Genomic DNA, 16,283 nt, shown 5'->3' with positions numbered 1-16,283 from the left:
TCTAGCTGTTGTAATAGTGCTGCAGTGAACAATGGGATACATGTCTTTCAGTTTTGGTTTCCTCCGGGTGTATGTCTAGGAGTGGGATTTCTGGGTCATATGGTGGCTTTATTCCTAGTTTTTTAAGGAATCTCCATACTGTCTTCCATAGTGGCTGTATCAATTTACATTCCCACCAGCAGTGCAAGAGTGATCCCTTTTCTCCACACCCTCTCCAGCATTTATTGTTTGTAGACTTTTTGATGAGGGCCATTCTGACCTGTGTGAGGTGATATCTCATTGTAGTTTTGATTTGCATTTCTCAAATAATGAACAATATTGAGTATCTTTTTATGTGTTTGTTAGCCATCTGTATGTCTTCTTTGGAGAAATGTCTATTTAGGTCTTTTCTCCACTTTTTGATTGGGTTGTTTGTTTTTCTGGTATTGAATTGTATGAGCTGCTTGTATATTTTGGAAATTAATCTTTTGTCAGTTGTTTCATTTGCTATTATTTTCTCCCATTCTGAGGGTTGTCTTTTCACCTTGCTTATTGTTTCCTTTGCTGTGCAAACGCTTTTAAGTTTAATCAGGTCCCGCTTATTTACTTTTGCTTTTATTTCCGTTACTCTAGGAGGTTGGTTGTAGAGGATCTTGCTTTGACTTATGTCATCAAGTATTCTGCCTTTGTTTTCCACTGAGAGCTTTATAGTTTCTGGTCTTACATTTAGGTATTTAATCCATTTTGAGTTTATCTTTGTGTTTGGTGTTAGGAAGTGTTTTAATTTCATTCTTTTACATGTAATCTGTCCAGTTTTCCCAGCACCGTTTATTGAAGAGGCTATCCTTGCCCTATTGTATATTCTTGCCTCCTTTGTCAAAAATAACGTACCCATAGGTGCATGGGTTTATATCTGGGCTTTCTATCTTATTCCATTGGTCTATATTTCTGTTTTTGTGCCGATACCATACTGTCTTGATGACTGTAGCTTTGTAGCATAATCTGAAGTCAGGAAGGTTGATTCCTCCAGCTCTATTCTTCTTTCTCAAGACTGCTTTGGCTATTCAGGGTCTTTTGTGTTTCCATATGAATTGTCAAAATTTTTATTCTAGTTTTGTGAAAAATGCCATTGGTAATTTGATAGAGATTGCATTAAATCTGTAGATTGTGTTTGCATTAAATCTTTAGATTGTGTTTGGTAGTATAGTCATTAGGAGAAGGCAATGGCACCCCACTCCAGTACTCTTGCCTGGAAAATCCCATGGACGGAGGAGCCTGGTAGGCTGCAGTCCATGGGGTCGCGAAGAGTCGGACACGACTGTAACGACTTCACTTTCACCTTTCACTTTCATTCACTGGAGAAGGAAATGGCAACCCACTCCAGTGTTCTTGCCTGGAGAATCCCAGGGATGGGGGAGCCTGGTGGGCTGCCGTCTCTGGGGTTGCACAGAGTCGGACACGACTGAAGTGACTTAGCAGCAGCAGTATAGTCATTTTCACAATATTGACTCTTCCTACCCAGGAAAATGGAATATCTCTCCATCTGTTTATGTCATCTTTGATTTCTTTCATTATTGTCTTATAATTTCCTGTGTACTGTTCTTTTGTCTCCTTAGGTAGGTTTATTCCTAGATATTAAATTCTTTTTGTTGCAATGGTGAATAGGACTGATTCCTTAATTTCTCTTTCTGATTTTTCATTGTTAGTGTATAGAAATGCAAGTGATTTCTGTGTATTGATTTTGTATCCTGCAACTTTGCTAAATTCACTGATTAGTAATTTTCTGATAATATCTTTAGGGTTTTCTATGTACAGTATCATGTCATCTGCAAACAGTGAGAGCTTTACTTCTTTTCCAATCTGGATTCCTTTTATTTCTTTATCTTCTCTGATTGCTGTAGCTAGGAATTCCAGAACTATGTTGAATGATAGTGGCAGAAGTGAACACCCCTGTCTTGTTCCTGATCTTAGGGGGAATGCTTTCAGTTTTTCACCATTAAGAATAATGTTTGCTGTAGGCTTATCATATATGACCTTTACTATGTTGAGGTAGGTTCCTTCTATGCCCATTTTTTGAAGAGTTGTAATCATAAATGGGTGCTGAATTTTGTCAAAGGCTTTTTCTGCACCTGTTGAGATTATCATACATAGTTTTTGTCTTTCACTTTGTTAATATGTTGTATCACATTGATTGATTTGCATATACTGAAGAATCTTTGCATCCCTAGAAGAAACCCAATTTGATGATGGTGTATGAGTTTTATGATGTGTTACTGAATTCTATTTGCTAGAATTTTGTTGAGGATTTTTGCATCTATGTTCATCAGTGATATTGGCCTGTAGTTTTCTTTCCTGTGTGTTGTCTTTGTCTGGTTTTGGTATCAGGGTGATGGTAGCCTCGTAGAATGAGTTTGGAAGTGTTCCTTCCTCTGCAATTTTTTGAAAGAATTTTAGAAGGATAGGCATTAGCTCTTCTCTAAATGTTTGATAGAATTCTCCTGTGAAGCCATCTGGTCCTGGGCTTTTGTGTTTCGGGAGATTTTTGATCCCAGCTTCAATTTCAGTGCTTGTAATTGGGTTGTTCATAATTTCTATTTCTTCCTGGTTCAGTCTTGGAAGATTGAACTTTTCTAATAACCTGTCCATTTTTCCAGGTTATCTATTTTATTGTATATGGTTGTTCATAATAGTCTCATAATCATTTTTATTTCTGCATTGGCTGTTGTAACTTCTCCTTTTTCATTTCTAATTTTGTTGATTTGATTCTTCTTTCTTTCTTTCTTTCGTGATGAGTCTGACTAAATGTTTGTCAGTTTTGTTTATCTTCTCAAAGAACCAGCTTTTAGTTTTATTAATCTGTACTATTGTTTCTTTCATTTCTTTTTCATTTGTTTCTGCTTGGATCATTATGATTTCTTTTCTTCTACTAATTATGTTTTCTTTTTTGTCCTTCTTTTTCCAGTTGTTTTAGGTGTAATGTTAGGTTGTCTGTTCGGTGTTTTTCTTATTTCTCGAGGTAGGATTGTGTTGCTATAAACTTCCCTCAAATAGAACTGCTTTTGCTGAATCCCATAGGTTTTGAGTTGTGTTTTCATTGTCATTTGTTTCTAGAAATTTTTGATTTCCCTTTTGATTTCTTCAGTAAACTGGTTATTTAGAAATGTGTTGTTTAATCTCCATGTGTTTGTGTTTCTTATACTTTTTTTTCTTGTTATTAATATCCAGTCTCATAGCATTGTGGTCAGAGAAGATGCTTGATAGAATTTCAGTTTTCTTAAATTTACTGAGGTTTGATTTATGACTCACGATGTGGTCTATCCTGGAGAATGTTCCATGTGCATTTGAGAAGAAAGTGTATTCTTCTGCATTTGGATGGAATGTCTTGAAGATATCAATGAGCTCCGTCTCATCTAATGTATCATTTAAGACTTGTGTTTCCTTATTAATTTACTGTTTTGATGATCTGTCCATTGGTGTGAGTGAGGTGTTTAAGTCTCCTACTATTATTGTGTTACTGTCAGTTTCTCCTTTTATGTCTGTTAGTGTTTGTCTTATGTATTGAGGTGCTTCTATGTTGGGTGCATAGATATTTACAATTGTTATGTCTTCCTCCTGGATTGATCCCTTGATCATTATGTAGTGTCCTTCCTTATCTCTTGTAATCTTCTTTATTTTAAGGTGTATTTTTTTCTGATAGGAGGATTGCTACTCCACCTTTCTTTTGCTTCTCATTTGCGTGGAATATATTTTTCCATCCTCTCACTTTCAGTCTATATGTGTCTTTAGGTCTGAAGTGGGTTTCTTGCAGACAGCATAGATATAGGACTTGTTTTTGTATACTTTCAGCCAGTCTGTGTCTTTTGGTTGGAGCATTTAATCCATTTACATTTAAAGTAATTATTGATATATATGTTCCTATTGCTATTTTCTTAATTATTTGAAATTGATTTTGTAGATCTTTTTTTTCCCCCCGTTGTATTTCTTGACTATATAAGTCCCTTTAACCGTTGTTGTAAAGCCAGTTTGGTGGTACTGAATTCTCTAAACTTTTGCTTGTCTGAAAAGCTTTTTATTTCTCCATTAATTTTGAATGAGATCCTTGCTGGGTACAGTAATCTTGGTTGTAGATTTTTCCCTTTCAGTACTTTAATATATCCTGCCATTCCCTTCTGGCCTGCAGAGTTTCTGCTGAAAGATCAGCTGTTAAGTGTATGGGGTTTCCCTTGTGTGTTACTTGTTGCTACTCCCTTGCTGCTTTTAATATTCTTTCTTTGTGTTTATTTTTTGTTAGTTTGATTAGTATGTGTCTTGGTGTGTTTTTCCTTCGGTTTATTCTGTATGGGACTCTTTGTGCCTCTTGGACTTCACTGACTATTTCCTTTTCCATGTTGGATAAGTTTGCAACTATAATATCATCAAAAATTTTCTCATACCCTTTTTTTTTCTCTTCTTCTGGGACCTCTATAATTTGAATGTTGGTGCATTTGATATGGTCCCAGAGGTCTCTGAGACTGTACTTGGCTCTTTTCATGCTTTTACTTTATTCTGCTCTTCAGAAGTTATTTCCACCATTTTATCTTCCAGCTCACTGATTTGTTCTGCTTCAGATATTCTATTGATTCCTTTCAGAGTATTTTTAATTTCAGTAATTGTGTTGTTTGTCTCTATATGTTTATTGTTTAATTCTTCTAGATCTTTGTTAATTGATTCTTGCAATTTCTCCATTTTGTTTTCAAGGTTTTTGAACATCTTTACTATCATTATTCAGGTAGTTTGCCTATTTCCTCCTCATTTACTTGGACTTCAGTGCTTCTAGTTTGTTCTTTTATTTGTTCCATATTTCTCTGCCTTTTCATTATTATTATTTTTTTTTTTAGGGTATTGTGTTTGAGGTCTCCTTTCTCAGGCTTCAAGGGAAGTTGAATTTTTTCCTTGAAGAAGTTTGAATTCTTTCTTCCTTTTGGTTTCTGCACTCCTAAGATTGGTCCTGTGGTTTGTGTGAGCTTGTATAGGGTGAGATTTATGCTGAGTTTTTGTTTGTTTGTTTTTCCTCTGATGGGCAAGGCTAAGTGAGGTGGTAATCCTGTCTGCTGGTGATTGGGTTTGTATTTTTGTTTAGATGAGGTGTCCTGCACAGGGTGCTGCTGGTGGTTGGGTGATGCCAGGTCTTGTATTCCAGTGGTTTCTTTTGTGTGAGTTCTCACTCTTTGATACTCCCTAGGGTTAGTTCTCAGGTAGTCTAGGTCTTGGAGTCAGTGCTCCTACTCAGAAGGCCCAGGGCTTGACCTGTGGTCAGGAATGAAGATTTCACAAGTGGTTTGTTATGGCATTAGGTGAGATTAAAGCAAATATCCAAAACAAGAAACCAAAGATGAACCCCAGACAAATATCAGTTACAAAATCAGGCAAATAATAACTAAAATAATGGAATATACACATATACATATACACCCATAAGAAAAGTGAAAATAGTCCAACAAAATTAAAGTACAGTAGACTGAGCTGGTGAACAAAGGAAATAAAAAATTATATTTACCAGTTAACAAAACTAACTTAAGTACAAATTGGAAAACAAAACTAAAACAAGGTGCCAAGTGGAGAATAAAGCAATGAAAACAAAATGGACAAATATGTTGGGAGAAAAGGAAAGAAATAAAAGAAAGAAATAATAGATATACAAAGTTAAATAGAGGTAGATGAAGATTTATGTACATTAAAGATTAACTGCAAGGGGAAAAACAGTAGGAATGGCAAACAAAGAAGTAAATGTAGAAAAATATAATAGGTTTTTAAAAAATTAAAATTAAAAAGAAAAGGAAAAAAACAGAAGAAAAAAAAGGAAAACGCCACAAAACTGCAAAAGCCCAATGTAGAAGCAGAAGTTTATAACAACAATAGAAAGTGTGACTGAAAATACACATATACATATATACCCATAAGCAAAATCAAAACAGTCCAACAAAACTAAAGTACAATAGATTGACCTGGCAAACAAAGGAAAACAAAAATTATATCTATCAGAACAAAACTAATTAAAGCACAAACTGGAAAACAAAACTAAAACAAGGTGCCAATTGGGGAATAAAGCAATGAAATGAAACTAACAAATATGTTGAGAGGGAAGGAGAGAAAGAAAAGAAAGAATAGATATGCAAAGTTAAATAGAGGTAGATGAAGATTTATATACGTTAAAGATTAACTGCAAGGGGAAAAAACAGTAGGAAAAGCAAACAAAGGAATATATGTAGAAAAAATAATAATTGGTTAAAAAAATTAAAAATTAAAATTAAAAAAGAGAAAACAAAAAAAAGGAGGAAAACTACACAGAACTGCAAAAGCCCCGTGTAGAGGCAGAGGTTTATGACAACAATAAAAAATGAGACTGAGGAAAAAAAAGCTCAAAAGCTTAATTGGATTTCTTAGTGCCAATAAAGCCAACAACTACAACAGAGGAAGGAAAAAAGGAAAAAAAAAAAAAAAAGGCCACAAGTATCTACAGAAAAAGTAAAAATAAAAATAATAAATGTTTTTCTTGAGCCACTGCTGTCAAGAGTCCTTTCCCTCGCTGGGAGTCAGAGTCTACCTTACCTCCCTAGGATGCCCTCCAACATTGCTGATCTCTGGACCTGCAGTGGGGGCCCCTCAGATTCTCCTATGGTCCTTGTCCTGTGTGTTCTTGCCTCCAATGTCCACAGCTATCAGAACTAGTGCATTTTTTTTTTAATGGGAGCTCTCAGTGCTCTTTTATATATTCCATTGACACAGAGTCTGCTTAGTTGATCTTGTAGAGTTAATCTGCAGCTTGTACAGATGTTGGGAAGGTTTGGGGTCTTATTCCTTTAGCCACACTGCCCCTGGGTTTCAATTGTGCTTTTATTTCCACCTCTACATGTTGGTCATCTACTGGGGTTTAGCTGCTGAGGCTACGCTGGAGGGCTTGGCTTTCCCCCCATGAGGGCCAGGTGTGGAGGTGGTGCAACTGCTTGGGTCACAGGAATTCTGGCAGCACTAGGTACTCAGGGGGGTTGGTGGCTAGGGCAGCAGGAAATATAGTGCTCTAGAAGGGTATGGCAACCAGTATTGGCCAATATGCTGCAGTATTCTTGCCTGGAGAACCCTCTCTCTGATAGAGAAACCTGACAGGCCACAGTCTACAGGGTCGCAAATAGTCAGACATGACCGAAGCGACCCTGTGTGCAATAGATGCAAGACTGTTTTCTTGCCCATGGTAGTTCTGCCCCAGTGAGACTTGAGTGTGAAGGTGGCGCAGCTGCTTGGCTTGCCGGGACCCTGGCAGCACCAAGTGTGCAGGGACACAGACTGCCTCTGCCGCAGGAGTTACGGCCCTATCAGAGTCTTCTTTTTCCAAGCCTCTTGTAGCTGGCAATCAGAAGGCCTTTTTGGCCAGTCTTTCTCTGTAGCTCCGCCTGTTCAGGCACTTAGAGAGCTCCCTTGCCTGGGGTCCTTCTCTGTTGTTTGGCGTGTCAGGCAAATAGAGGTGCCCCCCTGCCTGGGGTCCTGCTCTGTAGATAAGTGCGTCAGGCACTTAACGGGGCACCCTGGATGGGGTCCTACTCTGTAGTTCAGTGCATCAGGCATTTGATGGGTCAGCCTCTCTATTGTTCAGCTGCCAATGCTGGCCTGTGGGGAGAGAGAGGCTATGGTGATGGCTCCACCCCCTACATATGACTCAGCAGTACCGCGTTGCTTCCATGGATGCCTCGCTTTCCTTCACTGGCATTTCCCACCACGATCTCCCTCACATCCCCTCAATCTATCTCTCTGAAGTCAATAGCAGCCCTCGCCCTGGGATTGCTCCACAATCCCTAAACTCCAGCTCCCAGCTGCTGTGCCTTCCAGGAGACCAGCGTTCCTGCCTGAGGTGTGTATGGCTGTGGCAAGGACCGTCTGATTCTCATTCCAATTAGGCTGCCACCAATCAGCTGTTTCACTCTCAGCCTTAAATGTTTCTTGTCTGACTCAGACAGTTGCCCCATTGTGGGGATCAGACCCCTGCTTCAGTTCCCCCACCTGCTGAAGGCAGGTCCAGTCCTGCTAACACTCCTGTTTTTCTCCCTAGATCCTTCGTCCTATCGAGTTTTGCATGGTTCTATATATTCTTTTCCACTGGTCGGGTACTCCTGTCCTCAGCTGGAGTTCTGCATGCACTTCTGTGTCTGAAGGTGTATTCCTGATGTATCCTTGGAGAGAGGTGTACTCCATGGTCCACCTACTCCTCTGCCATCTTGTTCTCTTTCCTCTGCTGTTTTTGCTTACTTGACTAATAACTACTAGTTGAATGAATAGTGCTCAGTTCTTCCTCTTCTACTGTGCTTATCTAAGGACTTGTAGATCATTATGTTTACTATACTCTGAATTCCAAGGAAATCTAGTCTGACTACAAAGTGATTTGCTCTCTGGAATTATTTGAATTGTGTTTCCTTATCAACGTAAATTATAGGATATAGTGATCTAAGTTACATTTAAATATCTTAAATGTAGCATTTAGATACAGATAACTGTTTAGGATCAATGCAAGGAAAAAGAGGAAAACAACAGAATGGAAAAGACTAGAGATCTCTTCAAGAAAATTAGAGATACCAAGGGAACATTTCATGCAAAGATGGGCTCAATAAATGACAGAAATGGTATGGACCTAACAGAAGCAGAAGATATTAAGAAGAGATGGCAAGAATACACAGAAGAACTGTACAAAAAAGATCTTCACAACTCAGATAATCGCAATGGTGCAATCACTCATGTAGAGCCAGACATCCTGGAATATGAAGTCAAGTGGGCCTTAGGAAGCACCACTACAAACAAAGCTAGTGGAGGTGATGGAATTCCAGTTGAGCTCTTTCAAATCCTGAAAGATGATGCTGTGAAAGTGCTGCATTCAATATGCCAGCAAATTTGGAAAACTCAGCAGTGGCCACAGGACTGGAAAAGGTCAGTTTTCATTCCAATCCCAAAGAAAGGCAATGCCAAAGAATCCTCCACCTACCGCACAATTGCATTCATCTCACATGCTAGTAAAGTAATGCTCAAAATTGTCCAAGCCAGGCTTCAGCAATATGTGAACCGTGAACTCCCTGATGTTCAAGCTAGTTTTAGAAAAGGCAGAGGAACCAGAGGTCAAATTGCCAACATCTCTGGATCATCGAAAAAGCAAGAGAGTTCCAGAAGACCATCTACTTCTGCTTTATTGACTATGCCAAAGCCTTTGACTGTGTGTATCACAATCAACTGTGGAGGATTTTGAAAGAGATGGGAATACTAGGCCACCTGACCTGCCTCTTGAGAAATCTGTATGCAGGTCAGGAAGCAACAGTTAGAATTGGACATGGAACAACAGACTGGTTCCAAATAGGAAAAGGAGTCCGTCAAGGCTGTATATTGTCACCCTGCTTATTTAACTTCTATGCAGAGTACATCATGAGAAACCCTGGGCTGGAAGAAGCACAAGCTGGAATCAAGATTGCCGGGAGAAATATCAATAACCTCAGATACGCAGATGACAACACCCTTATGGCAGAAAGTGAAGAGGAACTAAAAAGGCTCCTGATGAAAGTGAAAGAGGAGAGTGAAAAAGTTGGCTTAAAGCTCAACATTCAGAAAACGAAGATCATGGCATCTGGTCCCATCACTTCATGGGAAATAGATGGGGAAACAGTGGAAACAGTGTCAGACTTTATTTTTCTGGGCTCCAAAATCACTGCAGATGGTGATTGCAGCCATGAAATTAAAAAACGCTTACTCCTTGGAAGGAAAGTTATGACCAACCTAGATAGCACATTGAAAAGCAGAGACATTACTTTGCCAACAAAGGTCCGTCTAGTCAAGGCTATGGTTTTTCTAGTGGTCATGTATGGATGTGAGAGTTGGACTGTGAAGAAAGCTGAGCACCGAAGAATTGATGGTTTTGAACTGTGGTGTTGGAGAAGACTCTTGAGAGTCCCTTGGACTGCAAGGAGATCCACCCTAAAGGAGATCAGTCCTGGGTGTTCATTGGAAGGACTGATGTTGAAGCTGAAACTCCAATACTTTGGCCACCTCATGCAAAGAGTTGACTCATTGGAAAAGACCCTGATGCTGGGAGGGATTCAGGGCAGGATGAGAAGGGGATGACAGAAGATGAGATGGCTGGATGGCATCACCAACTCGATGCACAGGAATTTGGGTGAACTCCGGGAGTTGGTGATGAACAGGGAGGCCTGGCATGCTGCAATTCATGGGATCACAAAGAGTCAGACACGACTGAGGGACTGAACTGAACTTAACTGTTTAGGTTTTAAGGAAGCCTTCTTTTGGGGGAAGATTCTCTTCATTATTATATTTACTTTCTTTTAACCATGTTCTTCCCAGTTCACTTTTGATATCAAGGACAGTTAAGAGATTTCTATGGATAAATAAACATTTTAATAGTGATTTAACCATTGTCAAATTCTGTGTAGTATATTAAAAATCTGAAGAAAAATTCTGTGTTTACACCATTCTTCTCTCTTTTACAGTATCTTTCCTAAATTACGCTTTAAAGTAATTAATAACTGCCCCCAATTTTGGATTAAGGTGTCTTGCTATTGTAGATTATACCACTGTTAAAAAATTGTTATAGCTAAAAGTTTTAACTAAGAGGTGAGTATAGTATAATGATTAAGAGCAAACATTTTGTATTAGAATTCTGGCTTTTCCATATACTTAAAGTACAATCAAAAGGGACTTTCTGAGCCTTAGGTTCCTTATCTGTAATGTAGGGATAATGAAAAATTTTATTTATAGGCCGATTGTGATAATGGAATTATATAACCCATAAATTTTTAGCACAGTTCCTGGCACATAGACAGCATTCAGTAAAAACTGATTATTATTGATAATATTATTTTAGCAGTATAATAGTATAATAGCAAACATTACATTTTATACTAAGAATATGGCTAGAATTGGGCAAATGCCTACTTGCAGGTAAATTTTTAGAAATCCTTAAATTTATTTTTCCCAGATCACAATCTCCTCTTCCAGGGAGAGATGTTGATTGTCATCGTACAGTAATACCTTTGTTTATTGTACTTTTGCAGCATTTCAGAATGCCTTGAAGATTTTTCACAGGATAAAAGGTGGTCGAGTTCCAGCTTCTGAAGTGGATAAAGTGTTGGATAGCATGGATATCTTGGTAGTCCCTGAAACTTTGCAGGAAGTGATAAAATATGCTAATATCAACAGTGAGTTATTTGAATCAATGTATACATATTTCTTTCTTGGCTACCAATTTTCCTGATTCATCCTTTACTTCTCCTTTTCCTACTTGATTCTTGCCCTTTGCCATGACACTGCTTGCTGGTGTCTATGATAAAAGATGGTCTAGAAAAATTAAGTGAGAAATTTCTAATTGTTACATTTTGGTATGTTTGGCAAAAATATGAGAAAAATGGATTTTTTTCTTTTCATTGTTATCTCTCTTTTCAAATAGTCATTTCTCTTCTTTGTAGAGAGGTAGTTTCTGTGGTATCAAGAGCACTGACTCCACAAGTTAGGAGACCTAAATTTCTTAAATTTCCAACTTTGTTTTGTAGCTTTGATTACAAAATCTTCCTGTGCTGTATAATTACATTCTCTTTAAACAGTATATTTAGCATATATTTTATATTAGGTGTTTACATGTGACCAAGAGATGTCCTATAATAATGGATTGATTAGTGATTGATTATTTATCCATTCATTTAATGAGTCAGATAGTCATTTAATATCTACTGTGCCTGAAACTGGTAGATGATAGATACACAGATGAATAAAACATATTTATTGTTCTGAAGGAGCTCACATTCTGATGTAGAAAAAGGCAAATAAACTGAAAATTATGATAATATATGTAGCAAATACTATTATAGAGTGTATATATGCATATTGGAAGCACTAGAGAAAGATTATTAGAGGAGGTGACATATGAGCTAAATGTTGAAGGATTTGTAGGAGTTAGTTGCAGATAGTGGTAGAGGGTGAAACTTTGTAGACTAAGGGAGCAGTTTGTGTAAATGTGGCAGGAATATAATCAGACATAGCATCCTTTCTGGTGGGATTCTACTGGATTTTGTCATTTGGTAGTAGTGGCTTTATAGTGGGCCTTTGGTTGGTGAAGTGTAGGCTGGAGGTAGAAGCAGGCTGCATGCAGTTTCAATAGGTAGTCATTTATGGTGGGCTCTTAGGTAATAGACATGAGTGGAGAGATATATGTATTGGAGCATGAAGATGTATATAAATAGGAATTTTAAAGACTAATCTCAAGTCATATTATTAAATAGCCTGCAGGGCATGCTCTACCAGAAGCAACAGAAATCATATGTGAAACGACTGCAGCGCCTTGCTTTTTGGCTTATGAAATTCTAGTCTGGGCTTCTAGGTCACCCTCTTTATTTGGAGACATGGATTAGACAAATAATATTAATTTCATCGGATTATTGTAGGATGTAGATATAAAAATTTATCACTGTTTGGCACCTAGAACAGGCTCAAGAAATGTGAAGCAGAAACCTAAGAATCATCCTTGACAGCTATGTTTTCTGTTTTCCTTGTGAAATTATTACAAAGTACTACTATTTTAAAATCCTACATATCTCTTAAATCTTTCTGTTTTCCAGCATTACTACATTTTTCTTTAGGACAATTGGAGGTCTACCCATATTCTAACAAGTCTACCCATATCTGGACTTCCCTGATAGCTCAGTTGGTAAAGAAGCTGCCTGCAATGCAGGAGACTCTGGTTCAATTCCTGGGTCTGGAAGATCCCCTGGAGAAGGGACAGGCTATCCACTCCAGTATTCTTGGCCTTCCCTTGTGGTTCAGCTGGTAAAGAATCTGCCTGCAATATGAGAGACCTGGGAGACCTTGATCCCTAGGCTGGGACTCTGTCCTGCCTACTCCAGTATTCTGGCCTGGAGAATTCCATGGAGTCACAAAGAGTTGGACACGACTGAGCAACTTTCACTTTTCACTGTCATGCATATCTAGTCTTAATCTCCCTTTACACTGTAGCCAGAAAGATCTTTTCCAAAGAAACATCTGGTCATGTTACCTTCTTTGTATAAAATCTAATAATACTTCTTTAATGTACAAGACTTTGCAAAGTCTGGCCTTTACCTGGATCTTAGCTTTATCTCAGACCACATTCTTCTTACTGTCTGTGCCTTTTTAGAGTTTCAATCTTATACTGCTTTCCTCCTGCCACAGCCATTACACATATTCTGTTCTTTTCCTGGAATATTCCTCTCCTCCTAGTTATTCCTGCTTATATTTGAAAAGTAAAAGTGAAAGTCAGTCATGCCTGACTCTTTGTGACCCTATGGACTATACAGTCCATGGAATTCTCCAGCCCAGAATACTGGAGTGGGTAGCCTTTCCCTTCACCAGGGGATCTACCCAATCCAGGGATTGAACCCAGGTCTCCTGCATTGCAGGCCAATTCTTTACCAGCTGAGCCACAAGGGAAGGCCAAGAATACTGGAATGGGTAGCCTATCCCTTCTCCAGTGGATCTTCCTGACCCAGGAATCAAACTGTGGGCTCCTGCATTGCAGGCAGATTCTTTACCAACTGAGCTATCAGGGAGTTATTTATTTATTTTTTAAAAAATTTTATTTATTTTTAATTGAAGGATAATTGCTTTATAATATTGTGTTGGTTCTTGCCATACATCAACATGAATCAGCCATAAGTGTATATATGTCTACTCCCAGTGAGCCTCCCTCCCATTCCACCCCACCACTCTAGGTTGTCACAGAGTACAGGTTTGAGCTCCCTGAGTCATACAGCAAATTCCCACTGGCTATCTGTTTTACATGTGGTAATGTAAATGTTTCCATGCTACTCTCTCCATTTGTCCCACCCTTTCTTTCACCCCATGTCCACAAGTCTGTTCTCTGTGTCTGCGTCTCCACTGCTACCCTGCATGTGCGTTCATCAGTACCATCTTTCTAGATTCCATATATGTGCATTAGTATACGATATTTGTTTTTCTCTTTCTGACTTACTTCATTTTGTATAATAGGCTCTAGATTTGTCCACATCATGTGAGCCAACACAAGTGCATTCCTTTTAATAGCTGAGTAATATTCCATTGTGTACATGTACCACAACTTCTTTATCTGTTCATCTGTCAATGGACTTCTAGGTTGTTTCCATGTTTTAGCTACTATTGTAAATGGTGCTGCAATGAACATTGGCGTACATACATTTTTTTAAATTATGGTTTCCTCAGGGTCCTTCTTAATACTTTAAATCTAAACTACACTCTGTTTTTTAGAGATGTTTCCCTGACCTGACTAGGTTGTATTCTCATGTTGTACACTTTCACCAGATTGATCTCAGTTGCAATTTATATTTTAAACTGTTTGATTAAGGTTTGTGTATTAATTAAGACTAGTTAAGCACCAGGAGAGCAGATATGTCTACTTTTGCTCAATATTGTATCCTCAGTATGTAACACAGTAAATATGGCAGATATTAACTGCTGAAACAATGTTGAAACAATTAATAATTCTCACTCCTTATTCCATCTCCCCCAGTCAGGAAGAACAAAATTTCTTCATTTTGTCATATTAATGAAGTCTTATGTTTCAGTGTATACTGAATTACTAATTCATAATTCCAGATATTGTTCAAAGCCCATAATAGCTGGCCCTTTGTTCCTATTTGCACATATTTATGTGGTGTTGTAATTTTAGAATAGGATAGCAGCTGTATTGTGTTCAAAAGGAAGTACAGTATCTAAACTCAAGAATTCTTTGTATTACAGGTAATCAAATGGTGGATATTGGGGATATTATATTTACTTTGGATGAACTACAGCGAGAGTATGAGAATATTTGTAAGTGATCTCTTGTTGCTATAGCAAGTTTTGTTTATAAATTATCTTTAAGTACTAATTTATAGATTTTATTATATGAGTTTTGAAAGACTTCTTTAAACTCTTTACTCTCTTAAATCAGAGAGATAAAAATTTAATATAGTACCCTGAATATACCTAATAATATTATAATTATATTCCCTGATGGCTCAGATGATAAAGAATCTGCTTGCAAGGCAGGAGACCCAGGTTCAATCCCTGGGTCAGGAAGATCCCCTGGAGAAGAAATTGGCTATCCATTCTATTCTTGCTTGAAGAATTCCGTGGACAGAGGAGCCTGGTGGGCTACAATCTATGGGGTCACAAAGGGTTGGACACAACTGTGTGACTAACATTTTCACATAATTATATAATATTACAATCTCATAATTTTTCTGTTTTTATCTTTCTCTTAATATTTTGTAACATAGTCAACTTTAAAACAAAAGAGTAACACTAAAAAAAAGGGAACTTTAATTTGCAATTTGTGGTCATTCTGACATCCTGACATTGACTATTTAAAAAAACATAGTATGTTTTTCTCTATCACTCATTGTTTAGTTTTTCTTCATTAAGTGCATTGTTTTTGGTGTTTTCCTGTTCAGTTCAGTTCAGTCGCTCAGTCGTGTCCGACTCTTTGCGACCCCATGAACTGCAGTATGCCAGGCCTCCCTGTCCATCACCAACTCCCGGAGTCCACCCAAACCCATGTCCATTGTGTCGGTGATGCCATCCAACCATCTCATCCTCTGTCGTCCCCTTCTCCTCCCACCCTCAATCTTACCCAGCATCAGGATTTTTTCAAATGAGTCAGCTCTTCACATCAGGTGGCCAGAGTCTTGGAGTTTCAGCTTCAACATCAGTCCCTCCAATGAACACCCAGGACTGATCTCTTTTAGGATGGACTAGTTGGATCTCCTTGCAGTCCAAGGGACTCTGAAGAGTCTTCTCCAATGCCACAGTTCAAAGGCAGCAAATACATCGTCATTGTTTACTCTTTGTCTCATTTGTCCAAATGTCACTTGATCAAGATTATCTATGTACATAATTTTAAGGATTATATAACTCTATAAAGCTTGCTAGAAAAAAAAAAGCGGCCTCTTGCCTAATCCTCCTCTCAGCTTCTCCAGAGGCAAAAATTTCAAATGTTTTAGCTGATTACTTAATATTTATCTTCATGACTGAAAATAGCATGTTTATATTGCTACTTGTTAATTTCTAAAATTTTAGGTAGACAAAGTAAACTTCCTACTATTGATGCTGGAAGCTTGGCTTCTCTGCACCCATGCTGGATTGAATCTCAGAAACAGAGTTCTGGGTGAAGTAGAAAAGAATAGCTTTATTGATTTGTCAGGCAAAGGGGAACACAGTGGACTTCTGAAAAACTATGTGTCCCAACCCAGGGGAGTTTGGTCAGGGCTTTTATAATA

At 38.1% G+C, this 16,283-nt stretch overlaps 1 protein-coding gene across 1 annotated transcript in view; it reads left to right on the top strand.

Annotated features, from left to right (window-relative positions):
* The window catches only part of EFCAB13 (EF-hand calcium binding domain 13), an 83,680-nt gene that overhangs the window by 32,847 nt on the left and 34,550 nt on the right, over positions 1-16,283 (top strand). Inside the window, exons 7-8 of the mRNA XM_040244363.1 lie at positions 11,055-11,198; positions 14,764-14,835. Of these exons, the coding sequence (XP_040100297.1) occupies positions 11,055-11,198; positions 14,764-14,835 (216 nt within the window). The remainder of the gene's footprint in view (positions 1-11,054; positions 11,199-14,763; positions 14,836-16,283) is intronic.

Source organism: Oryx dammah, unplaced genomic scaffold (assembly GCF_014754425.2).
Source record: "Oryx dammah isolate SB20612 unplaced genomic scaffold, SCBI_Odam_1.1 HiC_scaffold_8, whole genome shotgun sequence".
NCBI classification, from domain to species: Eukaryota; Metazoa; Chordata; class Mammalia; order Artiodactyla; family Bovidae; genus Oryx; species Oryx dammah.
This window is presented reverse-complemented; position numbering and strand designations above follow the sequence as displayed.